Here is a 17,134-nt window from a genome sequence, read left to right on the forward strand (position 1 = left end):
TATGAACTTATAGGGGAAAAGAAAACAAGGACATATAAATAGAAAAATATTGTCTCGATACCGAGGAGTGTACTTTGATAATGCATGATTTAGTAATGACAAGATTTTACTGTGTGCACGATTATCTGACAACATTTTTGTTGATTTCACAAATATATCGCTTCTCCATATATGGAAAATACATTATCTTTAAAACCTTGATTACAACATGGCCCATTACATTTAGACGAAGTAGCTAGGCAAAAAACAAGAAATTGTAAAATGTGAACATACCATCCTCACTGTAATTTCAAAGTGACATAAAATTGCATATTGCACACATGTAGTAATTAACAGAAACCACATTTCTTCACCTATAAAAGAGATCTCACAGAAGTTTCACTCTCCAATAATATTATAAGAATTTTGTTGCACTTCATCCTCGCGCTGTCTCGACCATAATCCGGAGTAACAACTTAACCTAATTGCACGCCACAATCAATTTCGTGATGTTAACTATTTAAAGGTCCAACAATTACCTAAAAAGAAGAATCACCATCGACACAGCCAATAATTACCTAACAAAAAATCTCTATTTGAAACAAGATCCAAAGTATGTAACACTCCTGGAAAAAAAAAATCTTTACTATATAAAACACAAGTTGTTTTCTGCCATCACCTCTTCTCACTACTCTCATCTCATCTGATAGAAACCCCTAACATTCGAATAATTTAACCACTTTTGCCATCACACTCGTCTTCCAGTCTCTCTGCCTCGTTACCGGCTACAGATATGGGACATGTTTTACTAATAAAAATAAATAAAGAAATTATGAGAAAAATTGGCATATAATATTCTTCTTTTTCAAATCTAATTTGAAATTAAACTATGATATTGCTTTCGACGTATTCATTCGACAAAGCTTTCATGACGCATTCATATCTTTATATCTTGTATTTTTACTTGATATTATCATGTTTAATATTTATATTTTCGTTAGAACGCGGACATTTAGCTAGCAACAAATAAAAATGCAAAGGTACAAAGTTATGCAGATCACCCCCTGGTAGGCTCCCTATTCCAACTCCTGCCCCTGCCCCGAACCCCAACGTCCACGTCACCCCGAACCCTCCGCAACCGCTCTCTGCCCCACGCGAGCGCCATCGCCATTCGAAACCAAACGGAGCCCGATCCCAAGAAAACCCACCACCCCACCCCAGCAGACGAGTCCACTCCACTCTCTCTCCTCTCCTCTCCCCTGACCGGATCTCCCCCGCGCCTTCTCCACTCTCCCAGGGCTCCCGCGACGGGCGGGTCGTTGGAATTGGTGCCGGGATCGAGTATTCTTGGATTGTTTGGACCGGGGGGAATGGCGGCGGCGACTGTGGCAGAGGAGGTGGTGCGGCGGAATAACGGGAGGGTAGGGGACGACGACGTGGTCGCGCGCAGGGCAGAGGAGGCCGGTGAGTTCAGTTCTTGGGCGCCTGCCGCGGGATCAGGCTGAATGCGTGGGGAGTTGTTTGGTGCTTGTTTCTACAGCTCTTGGTTGGGAATTTTAGCTGGATACTTGGGTGCTTTGGGGTGAAGAATTTGGTGACCGGACATGGAGATTCATGTCTTGGTGTTACGGTGGTTTGATACTGAAGTTTGATTCAGAAATCAGATTCGGCTTGGTACTGAATTTTTCAAATTTCTTGGTACGATTTTGGTCGTGATTCTAGTGGGACGTAGTGGTTCAAACGTTCATCTACCAGGTTTTCTGTTTAATTTGAGGTTGAATTGAGCTCATAGCCGTGTCGAGTTCGTGTGATCCAGACTAGTGTATCTTTGTGGAGAAATGTTCTGTGCTTTTTTGTGTGCTTTTTTTGGTCTGAATTAAGAGGTACGAGCTGTCCTATTCCTCGTTGATTTATGGCTAATGGTAGTGCAGTACCAGTTGTGTAGCTGTGCGAATTATACTGCTGTGAGTTTTTTTTTTTCTTTTCTGGCGAAATACTGCTGTGATTATTGATGGGACATGTTTATCATGATTCTCTTTCTTAGAAACAACATGCTAGCATCACTTTGCAGTAAACTAATAGGAGCATATCGAATCAGTGTGTCAAATGGCTAATCTGCCCACAGTAGGATGGAATATGAGTACTGTTCCTTTTAGTTGGATTATTGCTCCATGAAGGTCACTAAATTTGGTTTTTGTATTGTATTGAAATTGTTCAAGTTTAAAGGGCATTGCTATATTCGATTGTCACAATATGTCAGAGCAAGGTAACCTCATGATTTGTTGTTTAATGCAGCAATAAGAAGGCATGATGCAGCCAGTTGGTTGCGAAAAACAGTTGGGGTAGTCTGCGCAAGGGAGTTGCCAGAAGAGCCCTCTGAGGAGGAACTCCAGCTTGGACTGAGAAATGGTATCATTCTTTGCAATGCACTGAACAAAGTCCAGCCAGGCGCCATACCTAAGGTTGCACTTCTCATCTTGATAGTTTCTAGTTTATTTAGTTATTGCACTTAATAATATCTAATGCTAATTCTCTTCGCAATGTTACTATGCTTCTAGGTTGTGGGAGTCCTGTCAGATTCTGTTATCCCTGCAGACGGCTCAGCTTTGTGTGCATATCAATACTTCGAAAATCTGCGGAACTTCCTTGTTGCTGTAGAAGATTTAGGCCTCCCTACATTTGAGGTGTCCGATTTGGAGAAGGTATTTTTGTCGTGCTGATTTAAGAGAGTTCACGTCATAATACTTTTTGTGTAGAAGATATTCATTGGACAGGTTTAACTCAAGGTTTACAATGCACTCGAAACAAATGTTGCCTGTGCAAAATTTACTATCTGTATTACTTTCTCCGTGAGAAAACTTAATTTGTTTTATCTGCCCATTGGAATATAGGGTGGTAAAAGTGTTCGAGTTGTTGACTGTATTCTTGCTCTGAAGTCATTCAGTGAAAGTAAGAAAACAGGGAAACATGCTTCATGTAAATATGCTGGCATTTTGAAGCCTTTGACTTCCGGAAAGTACTTCATACTCAAGAATTCTGATGCTTTTATGAATAAGAATATGAGGAACCACTCAGCCGAGGCAATCCAGAATGTTTTTACAGGGGAGCAAAATATATCTATAGATTGTTCTCTAGAATCCAGTGAGGTGGTAAGTATTGTAATGTTGTATGAGTTTGTATTTCTCACTCAGTCATGACTTTTTTCTTCTTTTGTAGACAAGTTCAGACTCCATTAGCATGCTTGTCCGCACAATTCTCTCAGATAAGAAACCAGAAGAAATTCCGTTGGTGAGCTTAATTTGCTTGAATAGATAGTTAATTGTTATGCAGTTTGGTTGATGGGCATTAAGAATGAAAGCTAAGACTTTGCTAATTTGCAGATCGTTGAGTCACTTCTAAGAAAAGTTATTCAGGAATATGAGCATCGCATTGCGAACCAGAACCTGGTATGTTCTATTCCACTATTTACATGAAAATGCTCTTTTGTTGTTATTCACACAATCAATCTTGTCCAAATTACTGGGGTTCCAAAAATAGGACTAGATGTTTAATAGGTGTATCAAATTGGTCTTACAGTCAGGATATACTAACCATACAGACTAGTACTCTACTAATTTGGGGAAAACAAATCACAGTTGAAATGCATAGGCAACCTTAAAGGAGCCGAGCCATTTTCTGGACCAGACATGCTGTTGGAACCAGACCATACATCCACCAGCGATCAAGTGAAGGTATGTTGTTTTTCTCCCGTTAATCTATGGTAGCCGGATATGTACACAATGAGCATGAGCATTAGGCCCTGTTTGGATGCTAAGTTCTTTTGGAGTTTTGGAAAAATACTATGGTTTTACAAAATACTTTAGTTTTAGAAAACTTGGAGGTGTTTGGATGTAACAGATCTTGTAGTTTTGAAAACCATAGTATAGCCAAAAGTGTAGTCTTTTTGAAGTTTTAGAAACTCCACCCAGGACCTCTTTTTTCTAAACCATGGTATTGTGTGGCTCTAGTTTCTAAAACTGTAGTTTCTCAGTACCATGTTTTTAAAAATTACGACATCCAAAAGAGCCCTTAATCTTTTTTAATTGGACATGGTCAACTGTACATTGGAAAAAAATTAGTTCCTCCATGGCAGAAGAGGTCATATACTAATATTTGCCCCTGCTTGATGAATAAAATGAAGGTGGGTGAAGCGAAGCAAAATATCTTGAATACAAACGAAGGGGTCAGCTTTGTTGTTCCAAATGGTGGCAATGTGGCTCAACAGTTCCAACCTGTAGCAGAAATAACTTTTGATCTACAGCAGAAACACATCCAGGTATTTCTCTTGTTCCCCTTTCTTAATTTGATTTTGACTAACCTGCATGCCCATCAACCTTTTTTGACAGTTTATGCTCCCTATAGGAACTGAGAGGTACCATTTCTTCTGTCAAGTTTGGCATGGAACAACTGAGATTACAGTACTCTGAGGAGTTTAATAAACTTGGTAACTTATAATTGATCCTTTTGCATTTATCTAAATTCTTCGCTCCAAGAGTAATTAATATGTACCATAAACTTTACCATGTTGCAATAGGGAAGCATTTGTATGCTCTATCCAATGCGGCTTCTGGCTACCATAAAGTTCTTGAGGAAAACCGCAAGTTATACAACCAAATACAGGATCTTAAAGGTACCCATTTTGTGCATTGAAGGAGCATAATGCACTAGATCGAAGTCTACATTATATTATAAATGTTGGTTTCTTTTGTCTCCAGGAAATATTAGAGTATACTGTCGAGTGAGGCCTTTTCTACCTGGACAAATAAGCTCCTCAAGCAGTGTTGCAGAAATGGAAGAAAGAACCATCACAATAATGACTCCTACAAAATATGGAAAAGATGGAAGCAAATATTTTACTTTCAACAAGATCTTTGGCCCGGCAGCTACCCAAGGTCTAAGTTGCTCTATAGTGCATATCGTCTAAAAAGGCTTGCCATGACTTGATCATCAAACTTCATGATTCTTTTTGTTAATGCAGATGAGGTCTTTTCAGATATGCAACCATTGATCCGTTCAGTTCTTGATGGTTTCAATGTCTGCATATTTGCATATGGGCAAACTGGATCAGGGAAAACCTATACAATGGTAATAAGATATGCTAAGAAATAAGATATGCTTGAAGTAATCTTTTTCAAAAGTTTGATTATATTATGAATGTTGTGCAGACTGGACCTAAAGTACTAACAGAGGAAAGTCTAGGTGTTAACTATAGAGCACTGAATGACTTATTTAATCTTCAAGCACAAAGGAAGGGGACAATCAATTATGATATTTCTGTACAGATGATTGAGATATACAACGAGCAAGTGAGAGATCTCCTTCAGGATAGTGGAAATAGAAGATATCCTTTTCTATTGGATTGTGTGTTTTTCCTGACCAGTAGAAAAATATAAACAATAGTATGTGCATTTCTTTTGTTCTCTTGGAGAAGTCCATAGAAACTTCTCTGTTTTTCTTCTTTGATCTTAGTTTGTTTGAGGTACATTTTGAATATCCTTAACACCAGGCTACATTAGAAATTAGAAACACTTCACAGAAAGGGCTTGCGGTTCCAGATGCGAGCATAGTTCCTGTGACATGTACGTCTGATGTTGTTGAATTGATGAATCAAGGGCAAAAGAATCGTGCAGTGAGTTCAACAGCCATAAATGACCGAAGTAGCCGCTCCCATAGGTTTGGCTTGGCATAACTCCTTCACACTGAGAAATTCTTCACTTCATATTTTAGATTTATACTTATGATTGAGGTATACACATGCAGTTGCTTGACTGTTCATGTTCAAGGAAGAGATTTGACATCTGGGACAATCTTAAGAGGCTGCATGCACCTTGTGGATCTAGCTGGCAGTGAAAGGGTTGATAAGTCTGAGGTTGTCGGAGATAGACTGAAGGAGGCTCAGTACATAAACAAGTCACTATCAGCATTGGGAGATGTGATTGCGTCCCTTTCACAAAAGAACTCGCATGTCCCTTACCGAAACAGCAAGCTTACCCAGCTTTTGCAAGATTCACTAGGTAGTCTACAAAAGTCAGTATCTTAACTTACCACTTTATTAGTACTGGAATCTGTGGAATGAATATTTTGTTGCAATGTTCAGGAGGACAAGCAAAAACGCTGATGTTTGTTCACATAAGCCCAGAACTAGAAACTGTTGGCGAGACAATAAGCACCTTGAAATTTGCTGAACGAGTTGCCACTGTTGAGCTTGGTGCAGCAAAAGCAAATAAAGAAGGAAGCGAGATTAGAGAGCTCAAAGAACAGGTGTCTACTTACTCCTTGGTGTTTATTTCTGTAAAAAGGTTATAGATGACGGTGATAGTGAGATTTATAAGAAATTTATGTTATTTTTGGTCATTTCAGATTGCTTACCTCAAGGCTGCATTGGCTAAGAAGGAAGGAGAACCAGAAAACATTCTAAGCACACAATCAAGCCCAAGCATATACAGAATTAGAAAAGGCAATGCAACACCTGCATTCCCTAAAGACAGGCAGCCAATAGAAGAAGTTGGAAACCTAGAGGTAATTCTTTTCTCAAAGAACTGTAAGTAGGGGAATAATCTCGGGCTTAGATTATTCAGGGAGCCCTAGGGGTTATATACAGTACAATGTACAGAGTGAGTTTATCTCTAACTTCAAGTCTACCTAAGTTAGGTCTATCTTTAAGTCAAGTCTATCTATACTTTAAATCTGTCTATCTCTATCTGTACAAACAACTCTATTGATAGAATCCTGAACAACAACCGGCCGGGCATTATTGCCAGACCGTGAACAGTAACAAGCATTTGCGCCGGCTCAGCTCATATTCCAACATTTTCCACTCCATTTCTGCTCTTTTTCTTGAAAATCATGAGGTCTTTTTCATTTTTAAGCTTTTACATGTGCTAGTTGTGGTTCCAAATGTAATTAGGGGAAAAACCAATCAAATATTATGAAGAAAGAAATATTGGTGGTTCATGCATTCAAATATCTAGAGGCCCATAATTCAAGGACAGACGAAAACCAGTTCTAGCGTAGAAATATTGATGAATAAAGAAGTCGATACTAAGTTGAAAAACTTTTTCTGCTAGATGATCTGAACAAAAAGAGATCTCAAATTTGGGAAAAGAAACATGTTACCATCGGTTGCTTACTTGCTTTTAATCTCTTTGACATGCAGAACTGTATGATATATTTGATTAATAATTCACATTCTCTTTCTACCTAGAAAAAGGTCCGGAACATTTTCACTCCAACGCAAAAGAGGTCAAAATTGCATTTGTCTGGCATCCTCACTGAGAACAATTCATCTAACTCGGTTGAGAATTGCAATGGTCTTCAGAAGGAAACGGGATTAGGGGGATGTGTCAATAAGATGGCTGTTGGTGACAACCATTTTGAGAATTCCAATACCTTCCTAGGGCCGGAACCTGACACAACACAGCTTCCAACTTCTTTCTATCAAAGATACAGTCCTGTGCAGCAAAGTTGTGGGGCTGAATCAGTACCATCTGAGGACCTACACGACTTTGATTCTTCTACTAGCTGTTCCGACCAAGAAATGGTGATGTCAGCCATTGGCCTAAAAGCAGCTGGTATTGCCAATAGAGGTGCCTCAACTATAAAGAAGCCTGAAGTTACATCAATGAGGTGAATTCAGTTGCTACTTTGTACTTATACATGATACTATTCTATGCAAATGATTAACTTTTTCCACTGCTTTTGAATTACTTAGGACTACAAATCCCACATGCAAGTCACCACTGTCACAGAAAAAATTGCAAACACCAATCAGGAACAGGAACCAGCTAACTTTGAGTAGCATGGGTGGAAGAAGAACTCCAAATGGCAAATTTAGCACTGCAAAGTAAATAATTGATGTGAAGACTGATTTACTGTGACCATACTCATCTGAGCCAAGTTGAGATCAGCAGGAAGCCTAAAAGGAGTGTGTGTTTCAAACCCTCCAGAAAGAATCAATGATGTAAATTGATTCACATTCCGATAGGTAAACCATTTTATTAGATTAAAGTTGGAGACAAGACACCGAGGAGGACAGAAAAATGATAAACATGAAGAAAGTTTCAAAATTGAGACTTCAGTACATCTTCCACACTTAGATATTACTGTTGTATCATGCATCCATTAGCATGATAGCATCATGTGAATAGTTTCTTGTAATAGAGGTGTGCTAAGATTACAGTTTTCTCCGGTGACATGTATGTTGCCCTTTATCGCATTAAAATTGTCAGTTTTGTCAGTTGCAGACTAATTACAACTTTTCCACTGCATCTAATAAAGTCACTTTTTTTGCAAAATGAGTTTTCCAAGAGATGAAGAAACCACCTGCTTTTTACATTGTCCTGAATTCATAGACAACAACAAAGAGTCCTGAAATCTTCAGCTTGCAAATACACTCAATAACAAAAGTAAAGTACTAGCTCCTTTATATACAAATACCTAGTTATTCGACAAAATCAATTCTATTATCAATTTAACAGATGTCTCTGGAGTATCTACTTCAACAATATCATAGAGTGCAACATCCAGGTAGATCTTTGATCCGAAATTGGCTCTTTTGCAACCTCTGTTCAAACTTCTCCGAGGGCTCATATTGTCGGTACAAGCCTTGGCCTTGGTGGGGTGCAATGCAGATCCCTCCTTGAGGTCCTGGAGAGCCTCCCCACAGATGCTAGCTTCAATGCCACCTTGATCTTGAACCACTTGCGTGGAGAAAGTGGCGTCGCTGCCCCATCACTGTTAGAAATCTGAGACATGAAGCTCTGTATGAGGTCTTCACATGAGCTCGAGTCAAAGATGTTTGTTCTTGATGGCTGAAATCCAGTAAAAACTTGTTGTGGCTGCATTTTTGTTTGTCCATTGCATCGTTGGTTGGAATGGTTGCTGAAACTCTCACCTGCAGATGCCATTCAAAGTATGTGAGCAACTGAGCATCAAGATTAGCTGTAGCAGAAGATTTTAGAGTACTTACTGTTGCTTGGAAGCTGGAATTGAGATTGCATCAAAGATATGACTGCATCTGTAGATGACAAACTATCGAGAGGAAGTCACTGCAGGCACAAAAAGTATTAGATTTTGCTTAGACAAGAGTATGTAGTGTTGATAATTAATTCTTCAGCTTCAAATAAGATTCAGGTCCACTTTACTAGTAGCTTGTACTTCTGAAGAAAAAAAGGCAACATTTTTTATACCTAAAAGGATGTCTTACACTGTATGGTTCTTCAGAGAAATGAGATGGTTCGCTCTGTATGTACTGATCAAATTGTGTAGCAACCTGACTGACCAGAATGTTGCTAGGAATAACAGCAGGAGAACTAGCATCTGGACCAAAATATGTTTTTTCGGTATTTGGTATTTGCAGCTCTGTGATTCTTGGTCCAGGTAACAAGGCTCCTTGACTTGAATTGTATGGTAAAGCCCTGTGTATTATTGGCTCATGTCTCAACTGCACATCATTGGAAGTCTGGCTCTGAACAAACCTTGAGATATCGCCCGCAACCTGCTTGCAAATGGATGATAGTGTTAGGAAGAGCAACTTATATTCAATTGTAGCCCTATGAGAGTAATATATAGAGTACACGAGGGAAACTCTAGACTAGAGACTAAGAGATTACAATAATACCCCTAACTATTATACCCTTAACACCCCCTCCCCCTCAACTACAAGGCATATGCAATAGCGTTGCATTTGGAAGAGGTGACACTAAGTAATAAACTTTGACTAATACATCCAAAATCTTATCTATTCAAAGTCGTCGTAGAGTAGAACCTTCATAATCCTATCGAATCAAGCCAAAGAAGTGCTAAGCAAAGCACGAGAGTATAATGGTGATGATGACAACAAAAGAATGCCCTTTGATCAAGAATTAGGGATGCAAACAAAAACAGTAAAAATCGGAATTCCGGAGATCGTTTTCGAAGTTTCCGACCGGAGAAGCCAGAAATGATATTTAAAAAATACAGAAATGGAAACGATAAAACTATGTGAAAACAATAGAGAAAACGATTTAGGCCACTTCCGATCGTTTTCGAGTTTTTCCGTTTTAGACTGGAAATTTCCAGCGGTAATTCTCGAAATCTGGCCCACAGCCCAGTAGTCTGGGGCTCCAGGCCATCGTGTGGCTCCTGTGAATCTATGACCCATTGTCCGACTTCGATGGTCCTAGTGTCCGACCCATCGTTTGACACTCCAACTCCTGTGAGGACCACTTGATGTTGAATTGTTGATCGCTAATCTTCATCGCCGCTTGATGTCCTGCCTCCTACTGCATGACATCTCAGATTCTGAGTCAAGTTTTGGATGCATATGAACAGTTGTAGACCATAGAAGAAATTGTTCATACATCGAAGACTTGAGTTCAAATTAGATTGGTTCACTGAATCACATCACATGCAGATTAGGACTGAGCAGCATGCGTGTTTTGAGGTTGCGTTGTGTTCTGTATATGTATGTGTTCTTTTGGATTTTAATTATCGATTCCTGATCGATACCGATATGTTTCCATCCCAATAAAACCGTTTTCGGTTTTCTCGTATTATCGACGTCGTATTCGTTTCCGACATTATCGTTATCGACTTCATTTCTGAGCAAAAATGTGAAACTGAAAGTGGTTTAGTCCTTTTTTGATCGTTTTCAAACCGTTTTCATCCCTATCAAGAATCGCAACAAGCGACGAGACGTAGCAAGACAACATACATAAGTTGTAACTAGAAGTACAGAAAGATCTAGATGGCTAGGTTGTATCAATAACGACGAGGAAAGGATTAGCAAAACAAAGACAATTTAGCTAACCACAAAAGAAATCGACGAATGGACGAAAGAATATGTGGACTCGCACGGCATAGACGAACTCAAAGAGAGACTTGGACGTGGACTTAGAGGAAAACAAAAACAAAAATAGACGCAACAATAGAATGACTCTAATACGGGGCAAAGACGCACAACCTAGCGATAGCACCATCACACGACGAAGCAAAAGCTAGCAGTAGCACCACACACTAGGCAGCCCAACCATTGAAAACATGGCCCAAAAGGAAGACCACAAGAGGGCAAAATAGAGCAGCATGACAGTCCATAGTAGGATAGCAGTGCTACTCGACCTAGTAGCGTGTTGTGGTGACAGACCAAATCCCTGTAGCTATGTTGAAGCGAGCGATGAAGCGGCGGCACACAAGTTTGTGCAGCTGGATGAAGCCAGCCGGCATGAGGCTGGTCGGCACGGGTGGAGGACTGTGCGGGGGCAGATCCAGCGCGAAGCACAGAGAGGAGACCCGGGCCGCCGGATGGGAAGGGCGGCCGACGGCGCGTGGGACGCCAGCAGGCCGACGGCGCCAGCGACAGGTTGGCGCGGGAGGATGGCAGTCAGGCACAGGAGGGTAGTGGACAGTAGAGCCATCCAAACACGGGGAAGCGATGATGGAGGCAGTGGAACGATAACATGGATGCCTCACACAGATCCAGTCAGGCCCGAGCAGGTGGAGTCGAGCACGATCGTGAACAGTGCCGCTCGACAGACTAGAAGGTAGTCCTCGACCTTGGAACAGTTTGAACTTGCGTATGGACGGATTGAGGAGCGGACCAAGGCAGTAGATTGGAGCTAGCGAGGAAGAGAAGCTGACGGGAAGCAGCCGAAACTTAGATCTAAACGGGACGAGTTGCTGCGTCCCGAAAAGAAAAACCTAAATCTAGCTATTATACCATGTTAGGAATAGCAACGTGTATTCAATAGTAGCCTCATGAGGACAATATATATAGAGTACAAGAGGAAAATCCTAGACTGGAGATTATAATAATATCCTTGACTATTATACCCTTAGCAGGTAGTATCTTAGAGACTTGGACTAACATCAATATATTCATTATCATGTACAATTGTGCACATATAAAGCACTTCTACTTACATTACTGGTTCCAAGGGAAGTGCTAAATTTCTCCTTTGAATGCCTTGATTCAAATCCTTGACCAGCTGAGGTACTCCCCAGATATGAATTGTGTTGACCTGCCAACAATTGACATCAATGACTAAACATGCCAAGTTAATACAGCTATGAACGAAATTCACAGAACAAGATGTTACCGTAGTTCAGTATCTGCTGATTTGGCAAACAAGCACTCAATAGGGGAGTAACCTCATCAGGGAACCTGTTGAGTGGTACAGGACGGTTGTCGACCATCTTATAGTTGTACTGAAGACCATTCATATTCTGATAGGCCTCTTGCTTTAGTATATCCACTAAATTCTGTTTATGAAGAACACAAAATTATTACTGCACTAGTGAGAAAATCACCAATTTTGAAAAAAGTGAGGAGACAGCACCTTCTCCACTTGGTCAAGCTGATCTATGGGCTTGTAACAATCACCAAACTTCACCCCAACAAGCTTATATATTGCATTGAAGAAGAGACAACCATCTTTGTTCTTAACTTTGTGCAGATAAAGACGGTCGCCAAGTTTGCACGTCATGGCATGCCCTATGATGGATTTCCATGTTGACCGTGGCATCTTGCTGAAAATCTAGATGTAGAAAAGCCAATGATCTCAACAAAACTTACATGTCTAGGAATATCATCCGATACTTATTAAGAAAAGAAAGTTAATAGAGCCTTTACCCGTATAAGCTTCTGTTCATCCTTCATATAAGCCTGTAAGAACTTTTGCACCGTATCAATTCCACTGTTTGACAAGGCCTGGTGGTAAGGACCATTTTTACCGATCTTTTCCAAACACCACACTTCATCATCCAGCATCGGAGGGTAGTGCTTTTCAAATCCTGCAAGAAAGGTGAGATGAACATACATGGTGTCAACTCTCAACCCCAAATGAAGACGGTGCTTCTCTGAAGAAGATTGAATAAGCAATATAAATGTCTGGCAAGTAGGCATACCTTCTACCCTCCGCTCCTTCATGCGAAAAGGTTCAGTGACTCCTTCAAGAACTCTCTCTCTCTAGGAGCGTTGACAAGCCTCAACCCCAGCCTGAACTTCTTGGTGCTGGTGAAGCTGGAATTATCAGTAAAGGTTGCGTTTTCAAGGAAAGCCTCCCCTCCATTGAGCTTCAGTGTCAGATTGCCGGTGAGAAGTTGTGCACTCTTCTCTCGACCGGATACTATGTGCTTGTTAAACTCTTCAGGCGTCCATAATTCCTCATTTTTAGCATTGAAATTGCCATGGAGGACTACAACTTCAACCTTAACAGAAGAAAGAGGACCAAACCTGACGATGTTTGTCCGGTTGTTATCCATTCTTTCAACTACAGCCACCTTAATAGCTGTTCCATCATCTGATTCTAATTTCATCATTGTTTAAATGGGTTTCAGATTCTTCAAGAACATGAGTTGATACCTTGGGCGCTCATTCCAGCCCACTAGTAATCTAGAAATGGATCAAAAAATAGTTTAATTGAGTGCAGTCGTGGAATACACACTTTAATATGTGTCTCTGAAGTCTGAACACATGGAAATATTTTGATGCACTTCAATATGTAGCGGTAAGACATCTTTGATCATCAGATAACGTTCATACTTTTGTCGAATGGAATTTAATTTAGTCATAGAAAAGGAAAAACTTTATGTCTCACCTAGGAGGTGCTGTTGGTGCATTGAGTTGTGTGAATATTGCTTTCTCTACCTCCTCTGAAACCTGAAAAATGCAAATTTCATATTTCAGAAAAGGGGATAGTTCTAATTTACAAAATCAAATCAAGAAAACTACTCAGATAAATTCCACATGTAAACAATAATATATTCTCCTATGAATACCGTAGAATATCACAAATAAATACCGAAATTTTATTGATCTCTTTTTTGAAACAATTGTTCGTTCAAAGGAATGCATTCCTTCAACAAGATTCAGAGGTTTTGTGTCACACGCGTGTTCTCCCAGAAAGAAAAAAAATTCAAAAAATATATATCTCTCTCCCCGTGACCCGGCGCTGCTCTCTACTCTGCTCTGCGTCGCGCCGCGCAGCCCGTCCCGTCGTCACGGGTCGTAGGCAATCCTCGCGCCCCACGCGCTCGCCTCTCCTCGCACCCCGCCCAACCGTCGTGCCCATGCCGTCGCCCCCCTATAAATATGAACACTGCCTCTTCCTCTCCACCCATCAGCACAGTACCACTTCTCCCCCCATCCGCACAGTACCACCTCTCTCCCTCACCTCCACTGCCTCCCTCTCTTCCTCTCCGAGCACCGCCACCGCTCCGAAGCCGCTGCCGGTGAGCTCCACCACCTTCCCCTCTCTCTCCCTTCCCACCAGGGAACCGTACCTTAGCCCGCCTTGTTTGCCATTGTCGGTCGCCGCTTCTTCGCCGTCATCGGCTAACACCCTCGCCCCGCCCTCACCTGCCAGATCCACCCCCACCCGGGCAGGATCCAGCCACCGTCGCCTTGTTTCGCTGGTCACCAGAGCCCACAACCGTCCTCCATCGTTGGCATGCCACCGCCATTCACTGTCGCCCCGTCGCCTCTCTCCCTCTTGCCCTCTCGCTCTCCCCACCGATCTGCCGAGCCGATCCCCTCTCTCCCCCTTATTTTCTCTCTCTCCCTCACTGACAGGTGGGCTTGGTTGGGCCGCTGAGCCGAGCTGACCCCGAGCCGAGCCGATTTCAAAACCAGAATATTCCAGCAATATTCTATCATTTTCCTTTTTCCTGATTTTCTCTCCCGATAAAACTTCCTAAGCTCGTTTCTCCTCCATCCTAACTTCGTTTTCTACGATTCTTCCACCGATATTCATCTAAATTCGAGATCTACTCAATCATGTCAATTCCATAATTTTTATAATTTAATTAGTTTTAATATAATCATTTGATTGATTGTTTGTGTGTGTGCTTTTGTCGTATGTTGTGTTTGTTAGAGGAAGGCGCGTTCGAGGAAGACCCAGAGAATTTGGAGTTTGAAGAAGGAGCAGACGAGGACTTCAACGAAGACAAGTCCTACACTGTTGATCATGTTGATCCTATGTTTTCAAATACAACCCGTAGAGCCATTGTTTCAAATTATAGGGATATGCATGCTTAAGTTAATAGCTGTAATTTTAAAGAATATGCTAATATAGTTATGACATAGCTTGTTTATGCCATACCTTGATATTATCACATTTATTCCGTTGAAACTCTAGAAGGTCCCCAACATCAACTATGATGATTGTTTGGATGAATGCTTGTTTACTAGCATGCTTAGAATTGATTTGCCCAAAAGAAAGAACCAGGATAATTACATATGTTAATCATACCTTTTAAAAATAAATGTGAAGTGTTGTGTGCTTGGTCTGTGTGCATGTGAGATTTTTGTTTCTAGAAAACTCTAGTGTATTGTTGACGGGGGTGAGTAAGGTATCCCATAAAGGTGGGAACTATCTTGGAGTAAGGTTCGCCTTTATGATGCTCTTGCTGGGAGACACTTGCCTCAGTCGTATAATGACCGGTTCGTTGTGATATCCTACCTAGTATTCAATCATACAACCACATGACTTGAATGGACAGGACTTGACCCAACCCCTTCAACTTAATTCGGTACCCACTCGGAGGCCGGTAATGGCAACGGGGACCAAGAGAAGACTTGGGATATTATTAAGGCTATGTCAGAGCCTTGGGATTGCTAAGTGATCCTTCCCGTAGATATTCTAAGGCCCATGGTATCTTAGTGCCCTATGGGTGGATGTTGTGGCTACGTTGTGAGGATGTTGTGTCTCGTTATGACAGTTTCACCAGTTGCTAAGGTTAGAATCTATGCATATCTTATTGGTAAAGTGTACAACCTCTGCAGAGTGTTAAATCTATCCGGATAACTGTGTCCTCGGTCAAGGACATGCTATGGTTTGGTCATAATGATTAGCTTTTCAGCGTGAGCACCTCCTTGGCGTGTGAGTGGGCAGTGTGCCCGTGTTTTCAAAAATGGTTGGCTATGTGCCTTGAGTATCCTGGATTGTGTGTTCATCGACAAAAAGAAGTGTGGGAACCGGTGGGATGGAAGTATCTCCCACAGGGATGACGACCCCAATAAGCTCGACTTATGTGTTATCCTCAAAAATGCTTTTAAGATAGTCGTTGCAAATTGAACCTTGCATCGAAAACTAGTTTTATGCAAAACCTAAAGACTCTACAACTTTATCCTTGATCTACTTATATGCATCTAATGTCTTCCCTTGAGGTAGGATTTGCTGAGTACCTTATGTACTAACTCTTGCTATTTGTGGATTCAGATGATCCAGAGGCCGACTTCGTCGAAGGTGAAGATGAAGAATAGAAAAGTTGGTTTTGTCTGCACTCAAATTGCCTTTACAGTATGTGTCGCTTTTGTGTTATTTTCGTTGTGTTGTGAGGCTTTATTTAATTATGTCTACAGGCATTTATTATAATGAACTCTGTGTTGTCCCCTAATATCATACTTAATCGATGTATATTTATGATATCTACTTTTGTTAGAAATATGTGTGTACCAGCTACTGATCCAAGGACTGGTATGAGTTGCACAAGGTGACCCGAAGGAGGGGTCTGACATTTGCAGTATTTACCAAAAACAAGTACTGAAAGTTCTCAAAATCAACCAAGCAAGCGCAAATAAAAACGCTTAAAATGCAGAATCACAATCAAGAACCAGATCAAGGGAGTAAAAGGTTTGTGTTGACCAAGTCCTTACCACTCTTTGAACCATTGACCCAATCAATACAGGGAACATGCGCATGAATTCCTCCCCAATGATCCCTCTGAACCCAAACAACCTCTCCATGGGCCTCTTCCTCCATCTGACCTTCCTGGAACCGAAACCCAAGAATCATGACCTCATAATCAGCTCAAGACCTAGAAAAGCACACATGATCAAGAACCAAAGCCAATTAAACTCACAAGACAAGTGACTACCACCGCTTCTGAGGCCGGGAAAGCTCGCCAGCGCTGGTGCCGGCGTAGTTGCTGCCGAACCATGGGAGACGCCTATTGGAAGAAGGAGCCATTGGAGAAGGTGAGGAAGAAAGCAATGGAAGTGGAAGAGTCCATCCACGGGGGAAAGGGGGGTTGATGTAGGGGAGAGGAGCGAAGGAGGCAAGAAGATGGCGGGAAAGAAGCAGGAACAAGCTGGGAAAGTGCCTTCCTTTCAATATATATCACAGGGCTGCAAGTGTGG

General features: G+C 41.3%; 1 protein-coding gene, 1 long non-coding RNA gene and 1 pseudogene across 3 annotated transcripts; 1 reads left to right on the plus strand and 2 right to left on the minus strand.

Moving 5' to 3' along the window:
- The first annotated feature begins 1,213 nt into the window (after window positions 1–1,213).
- On the plus strand, window positions 1,214–8,274 carry LOC133906515 (kinesin-like protein KIN-14Q). Of its 2 annotated transcripts, none has more exons than XM_062348441.1 (19): window positions 1,214–1,443; window positions 2,275–2,441; window positions 2,538–2,681; window positions 2,871–3,128; window positions 3,196–3,267; window positions 3,360–3,425; window positions 3,615–3,710; window positions 4,160–4,294; window positions 4,381–4,462; window positions 4,553–4,648; window positions 4,734–4,910; window positions 4,997–5,103; window positions 5,184–5,359; window positions 5,530–5,691; window positions 5,779–6,032; window positions 6,116–6,279; window positions 6,379–6,537; window positions 7,229–7,644; window positions 7,730–8,274. In XM_062348441.1, exons 1-19 carry the CDS (start codon window positions 1,350–1,352, stop codon window positions 7,863–7,865), a joined length of 2,961 nt encoding a protein of 986 aa, XP_062204425.1. In that variant the 5' UTR covers window positions 1,214–1,349; the 3' UTR covers window positions 7,866–8,274. The 2 variants fall into 2 exon arrangements, with proteins under 2 accessions (XP_062204425.1, XP_062204426.1); XM_062348442.1 differs by having other exon boundaries at window positions 6,125–6,279; window positions 7,223–7,644.
- On the minus strand, window positions 8,206–9,513 carry LOC133906516 (uncharacterized). The gene is made up of 3 exons (XR_009907790.1): window positions 9,224–9,513; window positions 8,987–9,065; window positions 8,206–8,911 (listed from the first exon to the last, which is right to left on the minus strand). It is a non-coding gene; the product is annotated as an uncharacterized LOC133906516 (long non-coding RNA).
- Window positions 9,514–12,060: 2,547 nt separating this feature from the next.
- LOC133906038 (calmodulin-binding protein 60 C-like) lies at window positions 12,061–16,857 on the minus strand (annotated as a pseudogene).
- Between the last annotated feature and the right edge of the window lie 277 nt (window positions 16,858–17,134).

Source organism: Phragmites australis, chromosome 23 (genome assembly GCF_958298935.1).
Source record: "Phragmites australis chromosome 23, lpPhrAust1.1, whole genome shotgun sequence".
NCBI lineage: Eukaryota > Viridiplantae > Streptophyta > Magnoliopsida > Poales > Poaceae > Phragmites > Phragmites australis.